At 42.6% G+C, this 15,128-nt stretch overlaps 1 protein-coding gene across 2 annotated transcripts; it reads right to left on the bottom strand.

The window, feature by feature from the left end:
• Nucleotides 1-2,701: 2,701 nt before the first annotated feature.
• On the bottom strand, nucleotides 2,702-13,886 carry CREBL2 (cAMP responsive element binding protein like 2). Of its 2 annotated transcripts, none has more exons than XM_027702523.1 (4): nucleotides 13,713-13,886; nucleotides 5,842-6,039; nucleotides 4,581-4,728; nucleotides 2,702-3,879 (listed from the first exon to the last, which is right to left on the bottom strand). In XM_027702523.1, the coding sequence occupies exons 1-4, from the start codon at nucleotides 13,725-13,727 to the stop codon at nucleotides 3,806-3,808; spliced, it is 435 nt and encodes a 144-aa protein (XP_027558324.1). In that variant the 5' UTR covers nucleotides 13,728-13,886; the 3' UTR covers nucleotides 2,702-3,805. The 2 variants fall into 2 exon arrangements, with proteins under 2 accessions (XP_027558324.1, XP_027558325.1); XM_027702524.1 differs by having other exon boundaries at nucleotides 2,702-3,852; nucleotides 13,713-13,882.
• Nucleotides 13,887-15,128: the final 1,242 nt, after the last annotated feature.

The following is a 15,128-nucleotide window of genomic DNA, read 5'->3' as shown; positions in this document are numbered from 1 at the left end:
GGTATATACTAATAAAGACAGGGGAAAAGAAGTTTTACAGTAATAAAGACAATCATTTTAATCCATGTTAACAGGTGATAAAGTTACAGCTGGTAGTAGTATTTCTGACAGACCAAGACAAAGCTGTGTTAATAACAGGCACATTTGTTTTGTTTCTATGCCTTGTTTCATACAAAGAACATGATTCAGAAAAAAAAATGCAAGGTGAATGCAAGCAATCACAAGAGGCCATTCATCATTCTGCCTACATTCTTTTATTAATACATTCACAGAACTGCAACCGTGCTCATTCCACAAGTAGTCCCTGGAGGAGGGATTAAAACAGATAACCTTTATAATTGTTCTTCAGCTGTCAGTCAGCCTTTTTTATCTGCCAGCACATGTAGACAATATCAGCTCCATTACAATGTGGCATTGGATTGAAATGATGACAACATTAAGTGGCTACTGAAGAAAAAAATTACGTAAATTCAAAAAACGGAAGTAGATAACTGGCTGCTTCTCAAATACCCGGAGCAATCCTCTTTGGTTCCACTGGTTGCTACTAATAAAAAATTACTATTTTATTTCAGAAGGCGAGAAACCCTAAGAATAAAGTAATGAAAAACACACCTTGCCGAAGTGAGTGTTCACACTGATACATCCCTGACTGAGCCATCACCTTGAGCAGGTTTACACAAACACTTGTCACAAGAGTCAGCAGCTGATCAGAAAGCCAGGCAAACCTCCTTCCCCTTTTGCTATCCAAGATCGCAGACAGGACCCCAGGTTTAAATGGAAAATCAACACTGTTATTGTATTTACTTTGATGAAACCTTTTCTCAGTGACGTTCATGAGATAAAATCACTTTGGGCCAAAATTTTTAAAATTAATCCCCGCCCCTAATTCCACAGCCTGTTTCAAGTGTGTAAACCTAAGCTAAACTTCTCCCTTTGTTTGAGAGGACTGTCACTGCTGAAAATGCCGGGCAACCTAGAATTTTACAGAAATACAAGCAACAGAGTCATCTAAATCCCAGTGTTTCAAGTGAAAGACGACTCACCACTCTGGGAGGAGCAGAACTGTTTCCCAGCATCTACAACTGAACAACATCACTGCTGTCTGCTAATGCTGCTGCCTTCTTCGTGATCACACAGCTTACCAGAAAAATGCTTGAGCAAGCAAAAAACACTCTGGGGTGAGCTGGTACCAGCTCTGCTTGCGCTCGGCTGAGAAACAAGAGGGTCCCGAGCTACAGAGGATGATGATATTATTGAGAGCTTGGAGTGCAGAAGGGGTATTTACACTGATGTTACTGAGAGTTTGAGATGTAGAAAGGGTACTCAGTGTGAGTTGGTGGGTGTGGTACAGAGTGTGTGCAGAGGCAGAAACAGCAGAGTAACTCATGTTTTTATACAGCCCTCTGGAAAAGGAACCCCTGGCAGCTTTTGAAAATAGCTGCCAGGTCGCTTGGGGAAGAAAGGAGATCTACAGAACACCCTTTTCCTGTAGGAAAAAGGGAATGCATACTGAAAAGTGCATTTCAAAGGGGAGAGGAAAGAAAAAGCCCAGAAATGCAAAACAGAAAACACTGACCTAGCAACACGGCCAGATCTGTGTTCGATATGGAGTGGGAAAGAATTGTTCTTACATCAGCAGGCATTCACAGCATACCACATAAGGAGATGGGGAAGTTGGAGGCCACTGCTGGTATGCTCTACCACAAGAACATGGAGCATTGCTGTCACCAGCAACGTAAAACTTGATCAAAATGCATTTTCTACATTGCCATGAGAAAGAAGGCATGGAAACAAGTCACCCCTCATGGCAAGCTGTTTCTGTTCACACTGAATACAGTCTCGTGAAAACGCATTTTATAACCCACTTGTAGTCTTTTATTCACAAATTTATTTCATCAACAGAACACCTATCAGCTCCAGCATAGTTAAGAATGTCACCAATACCCACCCAAACATACAGAGATCATACACAAGGATTGCTTGAAGCAGCAATCAATGTTAGTAGCATTGATTAAGCCAGTTGTGAGTTAACGCAGACACCCAAAAAGCAGAGTTAATCCTGTACTTTTTATAAAAGCAAAATTCTGCCTTCCTAATGCTTTTTATGGAGGAAAAAAAGAAACTGAAAATCAGTTGTTTAGGTTCTTTAAGTTTTTTTTTTATAATGAAGTCCTGATGAAAATCATTAGATGAACAATGACAGCGTTTTCTAGTTGCAATTTAAGTATTGCTCAGAGCCCCATCCAACCTGGTCTTGAACATATCCAGGGATGGGGCATCCACAACTTCTCTGGACAACCTGTGCCAGTGTCTCATCACCTTCACAGTAAAGAATTTTTTTCCTAATATCTAATCTAAACCTCTGTCAGTTTGAAGCCATTCCCTCTTGTCTTGCCACCACAGACTTTTGTAAATAGCCTTTTTCCATCTTGTAGGCTCCCTTTGGGTACTGGAAGGCCACAATATATCTTTATACACACAAATCTTTACTTTCCATAAATACAGCATCTGCTGAATTTTAGTTCCCCGATGTGCTATTCTGTATGTGATACCTCAGATTTTATTGTGGATTAGAAGTTTGTTTTCTCTCACAAATTCACATTGAAATTATTTTCAGTGCTTTCAACTCATCTTGAATTGAGGTATTGCTAAACAGACCCAATTAGTTTAATAAAAAGAAGGCAACATTCAGTCTAGCAAAGTCATTCATTATAATATTTATTGTATGAAACAATGAAGAAAATGTAAGATTAAAAAATGTTCCATGCATTTCATAAAATACAGGGAAAGACATGCCATAAACAAAACAGAATAAACAAGCCAAACCCCCACTGAAAATCCAGAGAGCTCCACTCTCCACATTACATCATATGAATACAAAAAGCATATCCAGGAGAAAGAGCAGTCTGAAGAAAGTGGCAGGTTATCTGTAAATAACCAGCATGAGTAAATCAGCCCACGAGAGTTTTGCCATTACCTTTCTTATCATAAAACTGATGCCACTTGGTTTTTTTGCTACCAGTTCTTGGCATTAACTTTGGCTGGGAAACCAGGACAACGCAGCAGAACCCATTTTAAGTTGATGTCCAGGAAAGTACTAGGGCCCAAATTGTAGGGAGCTACAGAAAGATAGCAGGGCCCAATGGGTGAGAGGGAATGTCTGGAAGCAAGATGCAGGGACATGCTTTGACTATCCTACCAGAAGCACGGGAGGTGGAAAATATATTCAGTGAAAGAAGTATGGGCAGAAGCAGGAAATAAATCTAGTACCTCTCTTGAAGAATCCCTATCACATGCTGGATTACAGAAGGATGCTGAGAGCAACATCTTCATTTAGGTTACAAATTACATTGCTATAAACCTTCTTACTAAAAGCTTTTGATTCATTTCCTTCTCCCCGACCCACAGTACTACTCTGTTTGGCTTTAGCAAAGTTGTTCTGAGATCCTCCTCTTGCTTTTACTCTACAGAACCTCCCAGACTCCCACAATGGTTAACAACCACGTAACTACCAAAACCAAAGCCAATCTAATTCTGGGCTCTGATATAAAAGCAGCCCCCATTTCGTAAAGGGAATTCCCAAGAGCTGCCATAGCTGTATTTGGGGAGGGTGGTGTAGCGAAAGAAAGAACAATGCTCCACTTACACAAACACCTACTACCCCAAAAGCCCCACTCCACACAGCCTTAGGAACACCATCAAAAGAGTTTCACGTGGGGAGGAGCAAAGAGAAGACAGCGGACTGGGATCCTTGCCCCTGCATCTGGGGATGCATCCACTCCTCAGAACAGCATTCTTCTGCCAGCTACCGAGGTATCTCTGCTGCAGTGCGGAAGGTTCTGCATTGGCCTCCTGTCAGTGATGCATCACAGGGGAAGACTGTTATGGTTAAAAATGTGATTTTCACGTTGATTCTCTCAAACATAAAGCTAGGAATCCCTATTTTTAAAGAAAATTTCAGCAGAGTGTAATCTAGCCTGTAGCATGAAATATTACAAAATTAGAAGCAGTAAGATATCGAATTGCCCTTTGCTACATCTTAACTCTCTCCCTTTGCATGTACATATCAGGAATATGACTATATCACGTGATCTTTTCACCTTCCAATTTCCAGAATAACCTTATTTCATTCCCTGGACATGCACAAATGAGTCAGAAGGAAGACTCTGTAGGAAACGCCAAGTCCAGCATTTCTCACCTCTGAGTGCTTACAGCTGGAATACTGGTTTTTTGATGGAGTTTTTAAAATTCAGTTATGCTTTATGTGCTCCGTTTACCTCGCATTAAGAAAACAGAAAATGCTGTAAAAGATTAAGGTATCAGGTCTTCACAGGCCTTAGTGAAACACAAAGATTGAGTCTTCTTTTAAAGTAACTGCCCAGCTTCCTGTCTAGTGTAGTATCTGTGTTGTCCATGTAAACATTACACAGAGTCTTTGTACCACCCACAAAGCTCTTTGCTTCAATCAACTATTTGTGCCCAAAAGCACATCCTTACGTTTCTTCCTACACCACAGCCATCCTCCTACACCATAAAAGATGTAAAAAAACCCAGGAATTAAGCACAGGCTGGATACTTACAGGGATTGCTGCTGTTTGCTTCCGTCTTCCCAGCCTTAGCAAGTTTGGTTGAGTTCTGCTGTGCTTTGCCTTGCTCCTCTCCAGTTAGCAGGGCTTTTATTTCAGAGGGGATTTTCCCTTGGTCCATTGCCATGCACCACTGCTTGTACTGAAATATGCAAACACATTAGGCATTAGCAAACTGCCAGGATCACATTAGCAGACAAAACAGAGCTCTAATCTTTACCTTCCGGTATATTCATTTAAAGTCTGAATTTACTGAGCTGAAGCCTCTTATGAAACTGCAGAGCACTAATGAGCTAAGCACGTGTCCACGGTTGCATACCTGGCCTCAGCAAATCCTGTTTCAATCAATAAACTGCTACTCAGTGGCCATACTGGACAGAATACTGTAATTATTAAACAACATGGAACACTTTGTGCAATTTCTTGCTGCTGACATGCAAGAATACCGTTCCAGTTCATGGCCTATTAAAAACAAATATTTCACATGACTGTGCAGCTGATGGACTATTAAGAGGTCCTTTCTGATTGTGCAAGGCACAGTTGCAGCACATGTGCCTTATTCCTAGCTCCCTCATCTTAAATTCTTCACTGCCAAACCCAGAAGCACATCAAAAAACCTGTGGGCAGCTGGCTGATTCTAAACCTATTCACTTGTGATTAGCGCTGCCTACTCAAAAAAACCTAAAGCCAGGTCAAGGCAATATCCTCAGCTCCAGTGAAATTTCAACAGCACCTCAATATCACTGAGGAGATGTGTCTGATTTCCAAATGAAACATTCTCTTTGGTTAATGCTGCTTATTTTGCCAAGACACCCATCTTCCATGTGCTGGAAAACAGGACAGCTGTGCAACCATCTATACAGAGAGCATGCTGCAAGAATCAACTTCCCCAACAGAGAAGCAATGACACACTGTGCATTTATGTTCCCCCTTGATATATTAACACATCTCTTTCCACCATCTACCTGTTTCTACATCTGCCAAAGGTTATTCAAAACAAGTATTTCAAAGACAACAAGACTCAAATGCAAGGGCACTTTCTTTGCTTGCTTCCTGTTCAAAACCAGCAGATAACTCGTGACATGAAATTCATATTCTACACACCGAAGCAGGCAAACAGCTGGATGCATCTGATGTTTTGATACCTTCTGGCCAGCCAAATGCCACTGTCAGTCACTGTGACTTTGAGAAAAAAATGTTCATGAGCACAGGTCCCAAATAACACTGAGGATTAGGTCAAATGATAGTTTCTTACCATTTCAAGCTCTTCTCTGAGAGCACAGATGGCTCGCTCTCTGCTTGAAACCAGTTCCTCCAGGTACTGGTACCTCAGCTTCTTCCTGGCTCTGCACTCCCTTGCACTCTGACGACTTCTTTCAAGTTTTGCCTTCAGATCTATTTTGGCCGGTTTACGACCTCGTTTGCCTGGTTTCTTTACCTTGCCTCCAACCACCTGGAAAGGAAGGGCACAATAAAGATCCTGTTCTGCAAAGGTAATGCTGTGACCACGTGATTGCAACTCCTCGGTGTCTCAAGTATAAAATCTTGCATGTGCATCCACTGATTCTGGAGCAACAGAGAAAATATGAATGCTGATGTATGAAGTTTTCAGCAACAGCATTAAAAACAAAAGGGAGGGGTATGATTTCACAGTGAAGTGATTAGGCAGCCCTGTTGTAAATGCTACCAATCTGATTTGGAGCTCCACAAGATTGGCTGAGGTTGGCAAGGACCTCTGGAAGGCATCTGGACCAACCACTCCAGCTCAAGCAGGGCCAGCTGCCCAGGACCATGTCCAGATGACTGTTAAATATCTCCAAGAAGGGAGACTCCACAATCCCTCTGGGCCACCCATTCCAGTGCTCAGTCACCCTCATAGCAAAAAAACCCAAACATTTCCTGATGTGCAGATGGACCCTCCCGTGTGGCAGTTTGTACCCACTGCCTCTGGTCCCACTTCAGTGTACACTGAAGAAAGCCTGTCTCCACCTCCTTTATACCCTCCCTTCCAGGCATTTGCACACACTGGTGAGATCCCCTGAGCTTTCTCCTCTCCAGGACAGATGGTCGTGGCCTTTTCAGCCTTTCTTCACAGGAGAGATGCTCCAGTCCCTTCATCATCTTAAAGGCCTTTTGCTGGACTCTCTCTGGTGTCTCCATTTCTCTCTTGCACGGGGGAGCCCAGAACTAGACACACTATTTCAGATATCTAGGAGGGTATCTGGGACATTGAGGAGGCATAGTCAACTTGTAGTGAAATTAAGTTTAATATCACCAACAACTCATGCTCTAGTACTTGCCAGAAATATTAGAAAAATTATATTATCTACAAATATTATACTATGCAGTTTAACATTTTATTTTGGAAGAAAATATAATCAATATAATCCAAAACTTAGTTTTGCTGCAATCAACAGTTTCAGCCTACTCCAAAGATGAAGCTTGTCAGAATTATTCACTAGCCATCTGAGCTTACTTGGGCCATGTTTCTTTCAGAGGAATCTTCTGAGGAGTTTTACTCAATCACACCAGGTCCTACCTCTGCTGCCTCTGCTCCAGCAGCACCGAACCACTCTGGCCATGGTGGCCTTCAAAACATTATTACACAGCCTGGTGTGAGTCTCCTCACACAACCCATCAGTGTTCAACTTTCTCTATACCTAATTTAGATCTCCCTTTCAGAAATAGAACTCCCTAGTTTCTTGCCCTATGGAATGTAGATTTTACAATCATTTTCCCCTCTTCTTTGTGCCTCCTTTTTAAAAGGTCTGAAAGCCTCTCTTGCTACAGCTAAAATAAATTTTTTAAAAAAGGAATAGTTTCCCCTGTGTTTACTCTGTGCTTCCCCACCCAAATATTTTACTCTTAACATGGGAGCATGGCACAAGATAGTTTTAAATAGGCTCTGAAGCTTACTTCACTGGTCATTGGGTAGTATCACCCTGTAAGCATTACATCAGCCACACACCCCAGCTCCAGTCTGAAGTGAGGATTTCTCTTTATTTGCATTCTGACCACACTGTTTGAATGGAGGGGGTGTGGGGAAACACACAACACACACACCTGCATAGAAGAATTTCACTGCTGCTTAGTATTTCACCATGCTGTACACAGATGGGACTTCTTCTAATGGGCAGTGTTCAAAATATCAGAGTTCATAATAAAAAAAAGGCACTTTTACTGTGTAATGCTACAAAATAAGAAATTGTCAATATTCAAAGAAGTCACTTGTTCTACAAACTTAGCAGGCTGTAATAAAAACAATAACATGGTGAATTGATGTGCTAGAATGAAGAGAAAAAAAGGACTATACAATTCAGCCTATTCTTTCTTTGAAAAGTGAGACAACAATCACATGCCAACATAATCCTACCCTCCCTGTATTGCCTCTCCTAATTTATTCAGGAGTAGCTGCCTACCATAAGCAAATGAAGGAACAGAAAGTACTTAATGGACATCTATGATAATGAAACGAACACAATACATTCATAAGAGCAAAGAAAAATCAAGCTCTTTTACACTTTAACTGCTGAATACAGTTTGGATAATCCACTCACTCCACCAAGTACTTCAATTCTTGAAGACTTTTAGCACCTGAGGCCTTTCTTTTTTCTTTTTCTTGTATGGTGAACTACCAGTGCAAGGTAGTTCAAAGTAAATCTTTGAATTCAAGAGCTAGATAAGGTCTTGTAGAGAGGTACACTCCAGCTCTCTTAAAAAAACCTTTGCCACTGAGTTCTGACCCTCTAGAACTAGAGTGAGCTAGTTTTTTAGGCTGGAGCCCCAGCACACCCCACACTGCTGTATAACTCAAGTCTTAGTCCAGCACAGGAGCAGTCACAGCCATGCCCTTGCACCACAATGTCGGGCAGGTGAATAGTTCCCACCACGCTGTTTCTCACACACAGCAAGTTAAAGACTGCTTAGCACATTGCAAATGCATCCTGGATCCACCATTACCAATGAATTGCTTTCCCTTTAGTCACTCCAGAGAGCTTTCTACAGTACAGGTGTACTAATGGCTCTCTCTCCAAGATCTTTTACCACTGCAGCAATCCTGCACACAGGCTCTCTTATGGCAGGAAAAAGGCTTGTAAACCTTTTGGGGTTTTGACCCTAATAATCTCACTTCACACCATCCCTAAAGAACACATACTGTCTTTATGGCTCCTGGAGTTCACCATACAATTAAGGATCACACTGCAAAGTTGGTTTGGTGAGCCATTTAATCAAATCCTGCATCATCATCGCTTTTCCCTTGCCAACATTTAAAAGCTCCTGCTGTAACCTTAAGCAACCCAGCTGGGGAAAAAAAGGCCTGGGAAATCCTTTGCCCCCATCCAACATTACCATATCCCCCTGGCTTCCAAGTCATGTTTGCCTACTCAGTTGCTATGCTGATGTGACAGAAAGAAGACAAAGCAGAAGTGATAGTTGATGTCGAACATGGCAACAGACCAAGAAACAAGCAGGCAAACATTTTTTGTCCCTTTGTATTCCTCTGGAGTTTATAAAGGGATGTGATCTATTAGCATTCAGCAGTAGGAATTTGGGGTTTTTTCCATGGAGTCACGAGTCATAAGCAATCAAGACCCAGAACAACATGAATTATAAAATTTGACACAGAAATATTAGTAAAGACATGCATTAGTTAGAATATATGACCAAGCCCCACTTCAGTTCACTCAGACTTCAGAAAACGGAAAAACATAATTCTTTCCCCAAGGCACATGGTGTGATTCTTGGGGTGTCCTGTGCAGGGCCAGGAGTTGGACTGGATGATCCTGAGGGGTCCTTTCCAACTCAGCATATTCTATGACTCTAAGATTTTCTTTTTAATACAGTACCTAGATCATTCTTATCTGCCATCAGTGTTCAACCACAAAGTTATGTGACCTGGAATTGGAAATAGCTGCAATTACTTGACCTGACGTAGAAAATCTCTCACATTTCTGGATTTTTTTATTAGAAGGATGCAGCAGCTACAAAAGCACTTCCAGAATGCGTGACAGAGAGTCCTCCTTAGGAAGGAGATGCATACATAATATAGTTACTAGCACTCACAGCCCTGAGGAACCGAGCCCCTAAAGCAGCCTCATTGTGACATCTGCAGGTTTTAAACAATTTGGCAGATTAAAACAACACTATCTGAAGTGTCAAAGCAATGCTGATCACATTGACCAGTTCAGCATTTTCCAGCAGCTCAGAGCTCATTCACCAATACAAAAGCAGTTCTATCAAACAGTAGTTGAGATCCAGCTCAAAGAATCATCTTAAGTGGACTCTTCTTTGCATTAGCAGCTGAAGGTACAGGTGCGCAGAATTCAACTTAACATGGAGCTGATGACCATATACAGAATTCATATAAAACTGTAAAAATGATTAGTAAGAAATGAAACCTGAGTGCTGCATTACAGTAGAGGGGAGAGGAATCTATTCACGCTGGCAAACATTTTCTCAAAATCAAAAAGCAAATGAAGTTAGTCACAAGTCTGCTAATAAAGACGAAGCTTTCTGATCTTCCAATTCAAAGTATACCATTTACAGCAGCAGTACAAAACCCAGCTGGAAAGTATGCTTGTTATTCCTCCATTGCATGACATTTTATATGCTTAACATAGATTTAACTTTCACTAGCAGACAAAATGCTTCCCATAACGATCCAAAAATGTTAAGATACTATTTAGTGAGCAAACACTATATGTCTTAAGCTGGTATGTCAACAGACATCTATCTTAAAACCCTAATGATACAAAGTGATTAACATACTAAGAATGTAATCTTATGCACAAATGCATAAAGACTGTCTTTGCTGCAACGTCTATTTAAAAAAGCATTAGCTAGGAATAAATATCAAGAGTTTTCATAAGGGGTTACACAGGCACCCAGAAGTCAAGATGGGTAAGCACTAAGGTTCAGGGCAGCAATCAACCAGATACCACCTTCCTGCTCAAGAGGTGAGAGTCCTCCTCTTCCCCCAGGGAAGGACCTACAGCCTCACCCATGGAAGCACGTCCACCACCGTACACATTCTGCCAGTTCACACTAACAGAAGCCAGGCACTTCTTTAAACCTGTCTCTGTTGGAGCTCAGAACAGACACAGGGATGGTCAGCTAACTCTACCACGTGTATCCTCCTAGTTCACTGCAACAATGAAATAAAACTGCTCTAGTTATTTTATAGGGTTTAAGCTCATCCGTTTTACTCATTCATTGAAAATATGAGCAGACGTGCCACCATCTGAGCGATGCCAAGCAGCACCCTCTTAAAACATTTAATGACTTCAAATTGCTCATATAAAATTATAACCAAAGCTGCTCAGGTTTTATTTTGCCAAGCAAGCAGCAGTGAGAACGCTTTATATTCAGATATGATCCTGGGTGGAAAACTTCCCCAGCACATTGCAAATCTACATGTTCTGAAAAAGCCCTGAAGGGTGAAAACTTAGCAGCCCACCTCCTTAACAACCGAGGTGACTCCACACTAGCTCTCAGTCCCTGCTGTGGTATTCAAAGCATTACCCAGAGTAGATTCCAGGATTGCCTGGGAGATCACTCTCTCTGTGATCCTTGTCACACACAACAGCAAGGGCCACAGGCAGACACCTGCTGTAAGACATCTCAGGGGTGAAGACTCATCAGGTTCTCTATTGGAAGCACATCTGCCTTGCTCCCACACTTCCTCCAAGGGACATCTGTATCCCCAGAATTATGACTCAGGACCAGACAGGACTGAGTATTTGATGTTTCAAAGGTAGGCTTGTGTGCAGCCTTTTGCAGTGGACCTTCCCCTGCTCTAACACCAAGCACTCCCTTAAAATGGAAAGGCTGTATGAACACCAGAGCAAGGCATCAACAGATGCTCAATCCATACATGTAAATGCCCCATATAAACAGTTTATCTGAGGGCTTGCTTTTTCAAACTCAGGTAACACCTAAAAACACTCTGAGCTTACCTATTTAAAGGCTTTTCTTTCACTTCACACATTGCAAGTTTGTGGAAGTTTAGAAACAGTCAGACTTCAAGACCAATATCCTTGCCCAAGTCCCTGGAAGCAGCTTGGGAAGAGCAAACAAACCAAGCTGGAGACCTGGCTTTAAACAGCCACTGCCTCTTTTACAAGATTGAAGGAATTTGTTTCTTCATTTGGAGGATGCAGCAATTTATTTACAAGCAAAAAAAAGCCAACAACCAAGAGCCAATTCCTTCAAAGTTGAGAAACTGACCCAGAACTAAAAGTGGAACTAAAAGTGCGCGAGATCAGAGATCTGCTCTCTCAAAAATCTGAAGAATGGACCTGTCTATTGTCATCAGAACTGGGTGACAAAAGGTTTCCCTAAGCCTTCCTTTGTATATCCAACACATGTAAGTATCTGCCTTGAACTAACAAGGCATTTAAAAAAAACTGTTGGGTGCATTTCATTGAATTTTCATTCCCCTTCAAAAATAGTAATCAGTTACTACATTCCACTGCTAATATTAAGAATGATGCAGTATACATTTTTTCCTCCCCAAATCCCACTTTAAATTAAAAAATAACCTTTAAAATATATTTGTCTCCAAAATGCACTTTTTTCTTAAAGCTCAATCTAATCATTTGGCTCAGTTCAATTTATTTTTGAAGAAAAATACATTTCATGTAAACTTTTTGAAAACTAAAGCTATCTTTTCCATACAAGGCAAGAATATTTGTAATAATAGAGGGTAACCCCAACGGTTTTGGGTGGTGGTTTGGTTTTTGTTTGCTTGTTTTTAATTTCACTGGAATAACAAAAGTGATCTGATGTTAAAACCTTTTTTTATTTCTCATTTCTAGCTATAAACTGAAAAGTTAACTACCCAAATAAGTATTGCCAGAGCATTCCCTATAAAAACTTCCATAATTAATACAAAAGATTGCAGTTAGCTATATAAAAAAGTTTATTTTAATGGTTACCAACTAGACTTATCAGCTAACAAAAATATGCAAAATACTTCTTACCCCAGTTCAAACTCTCTGCTTCCCAATGTATATAATAAATACATAATAAGTTATATGTAGTCTTCCAAACTAACCAAGTAATTTCACCCATAAACGTTGAAATTACCATAAGAGTTCCTCTTTTTTACTGTGTCTAAATACTTCAGAGGTGCACAAGTGTTGTTTTAACAGGAATTAATTGCCAAGGAACAGCTACATCACTAAACTCTTTCCCTTACACAATCCATAGCTCAAACCACAGCAAGAAGTGAGACCAGTACCCGAACAAGCCTTAGTTTCAAGTAAGGTCTACAGCAGAAAAGGTGGTCATATTTGGGGTTTGGTTTGGATTTTTTTTGTGTGCATAATTTAAGACCATCCTTCAGAACTGAAACATGAAATTTTTCTAGATCTGATGTTCAGCTATTCTACCTCTCCCTTTCTCACTATTTCTTTCCAATTAAAGGAATATGTTAACAAGAACCATTTTTCTAATGCTCTCCTAAACCAGATAAGGCTAAATTAAAGTGCACAACGAATTAAGGAAAACATTACAGCATGCAAGCCCAATTCTAAATTAATTATGCCATGCAGACAAAGGAAAACACTGAACTTGGGTTCAGGTAGCTACAGAATGGTTACCTCACTACTAATGAAATTTAGTTGTCTCTGTTCTTACGAGGAAATTCCTTTCATAGTTGTTCAGTTCACAGACAAGACTCCAATTATGCAGGCCAACCCCCTCAACAAGGAGGAAAGCATGACTCAGTGGAATTTTTAGGAGATTTCAAGGACACGATGGCTCAAGTTGTAAGACCGCAGCGGCTACAAAATGAGGTATAAATACTGCTTACCTCATCCTGACACGGCAACCTGCAATGGGAAGAGCCCTCCCAAGAGAAATGGCATCTCAAATGGAATCACCAAACCCTCAGGGCAACCTTTAGTCTCTCGACTCGCCCTAGCCCAGGTCTGGAGCTTTACGGCAACGCCAGAAGTGGCATCCAAGAGCTGCAAGCAAAGGAAACGAAGGGGGCAACCCCTGCTTCCTGGCGGCTGCAGCGACCAGAGCCCTTCGAGAGGAGATTTCAGCAGGTTCCCTGCACCAAGAGCCTCGCCGGCCGCGCTCAGCTCCGGCTCCAAGGTGAGCCCCGCAGGCCCTTACCTTGCTGTCATCCATGTGTGCCGCCACGAGTCCGCCGCGCCGCAGCTCGAGCCCGGCAGAGCCGCTTGCCCGCTCGCCCGCAGCCCCGGCGGACGGACGGACGGACAGACAGCCGACGCTCAGGACACCTCAGGGCCGCCCGCGGCTGCCGCCATCACTCGCCGCCCTGTTTGTTTACAGCCGACGGGCGCTAGGAGGGCGGCGGCGGAGCGGTGCGCGGTGGGAAGTGTAGTCTTGCCCGGCCCCGCCGCCTTTGGCCGCTGCTCCGGCGGGGCCGAGAAGAACTACAACTCCCAGCAGGCCCAGCGGGGAGAGACGCGGTGATTTGCCCTCGCCTATCTAAGCGGGGGGACTACATTTCCCAGGAGGCCCCGCGGCAGCTTAATTTGTTGTTTCGTGGGTTTTTGGTCTTTTTTTTCCTAATGTGCCGTCCCGCGGCAGCTCACGGGCCACCTCGGTGGCTCTATAACGATGACCAGGGGCTGGCGGGGGCTGCCCGTCCGACCCTGCGCACGGGCTCTGGAGCTCCGAGCCCTAAATCGAACCCCGGGTTTGCTGCTCCTGCTGTGACCGCCCCCGGTGCCTCCTACGTGTCCCCCGTGTCCCCGCCGGCCGCTCTGCCCTCACCAGCCCCCGGTCAGCGTTACGGAGCCGTGGGCTTGGCAGCTGAGCAGCCGTCTAATGGCTCGAGCATTAGGTAAACAAAAAAAACCCCAAACCACAAAACAACAAATTAAGTTTTCTGCCGTTGTTTGCCTTGCTTTACCCTAAGAGTTCCTGAAGACAGAACCAAGTCTTCCAAGCCACCTGGACACACTGCGTGGTGTACTGAGCTCCTCGGCTACCGCACGGCTGAAGCAGTCCCTGCAATCCTTTGAGAATACCCGGGTTCCTCTCATTTTCCTATCGACGCATGGCAGAGAATGTTAATATTGAATGCCTGATGCAAAGCCAAGCCATGCATCGTCCTGTGTCTGTCCTACCCCCCAGGTCCCTTGAAATTAGGCTTCTGCTTGCTCGAAAGACACATGTAGCCCAGCTCACAATTTCATAAACATGGTCAGTGTTTCAATTTGGCAGTGAAACCTGAAGCTAGGCATGTTTCATGTTGCTGCATGTTTCTTTTTATTCATGCAACTCTATTCACAGGAGTTTCCCATGACTTAATCTCTCTTACATGCAATTGTTAGGGCTAAAGGCTTTGTCATGGGATTTTCCCCCTGAATCACAGACCTTCCTCTTGGAAGGATATACTTTCTAGATGGCAGAGACAAAGAACTTTCAGAAGCTTTTTTTTTTTCTCTTATATGCTTTTCAGTTGTCAAAGACAAGCCAGTTTGCTCACTTTGTATTTGCCTGTCCAAAAACAATGAATCAGTTCTGGCAACTCCCCTCTGAAATAATAGTAATAAAAAA

This window comes from Neopelma chrysocephalum, unplaced genomic scaffold (genome assembly GCF_003984885.1).
Source record: "Neopelma chrysocephalum unplaced genomic scaffold, ASM398488v2 Primary Assembly neopelma1_188, whole genome shotgun sequence".
In the NCBI taxonomy this organism is placed as follows: domain Eukaryota; kingdom Metazoa; phylum Chordata; class Aves; order Passeriformes; family Pipridae; genus Neopelma; species Neopelma chrysocephalum.
Note: the sequence above shows the minus strand (reverse complement) of the source record. Positions and strands in the feature narration are given on the sequence as shown.

Bases quoted from the DNA above. Each gene is read 5' to 3' on its own strand.
- CREBL2 (XM_027702523.1), bottom strand. The intron at 4,729-5,841 runs GTAAGAAACTAT...TGCATATTTCAG, and splicing joins TCAGAGAAGAGCTTGAAATG to TACAAGCAGTGGTGCATGGC. The intron at 3,880-4,580 runs GTAAGTATCCAG...TAACCATAACAG, and splicing joins AGCAAACAGCAGCAATCCCT to TCTTCCCCTGTGATGCATCA.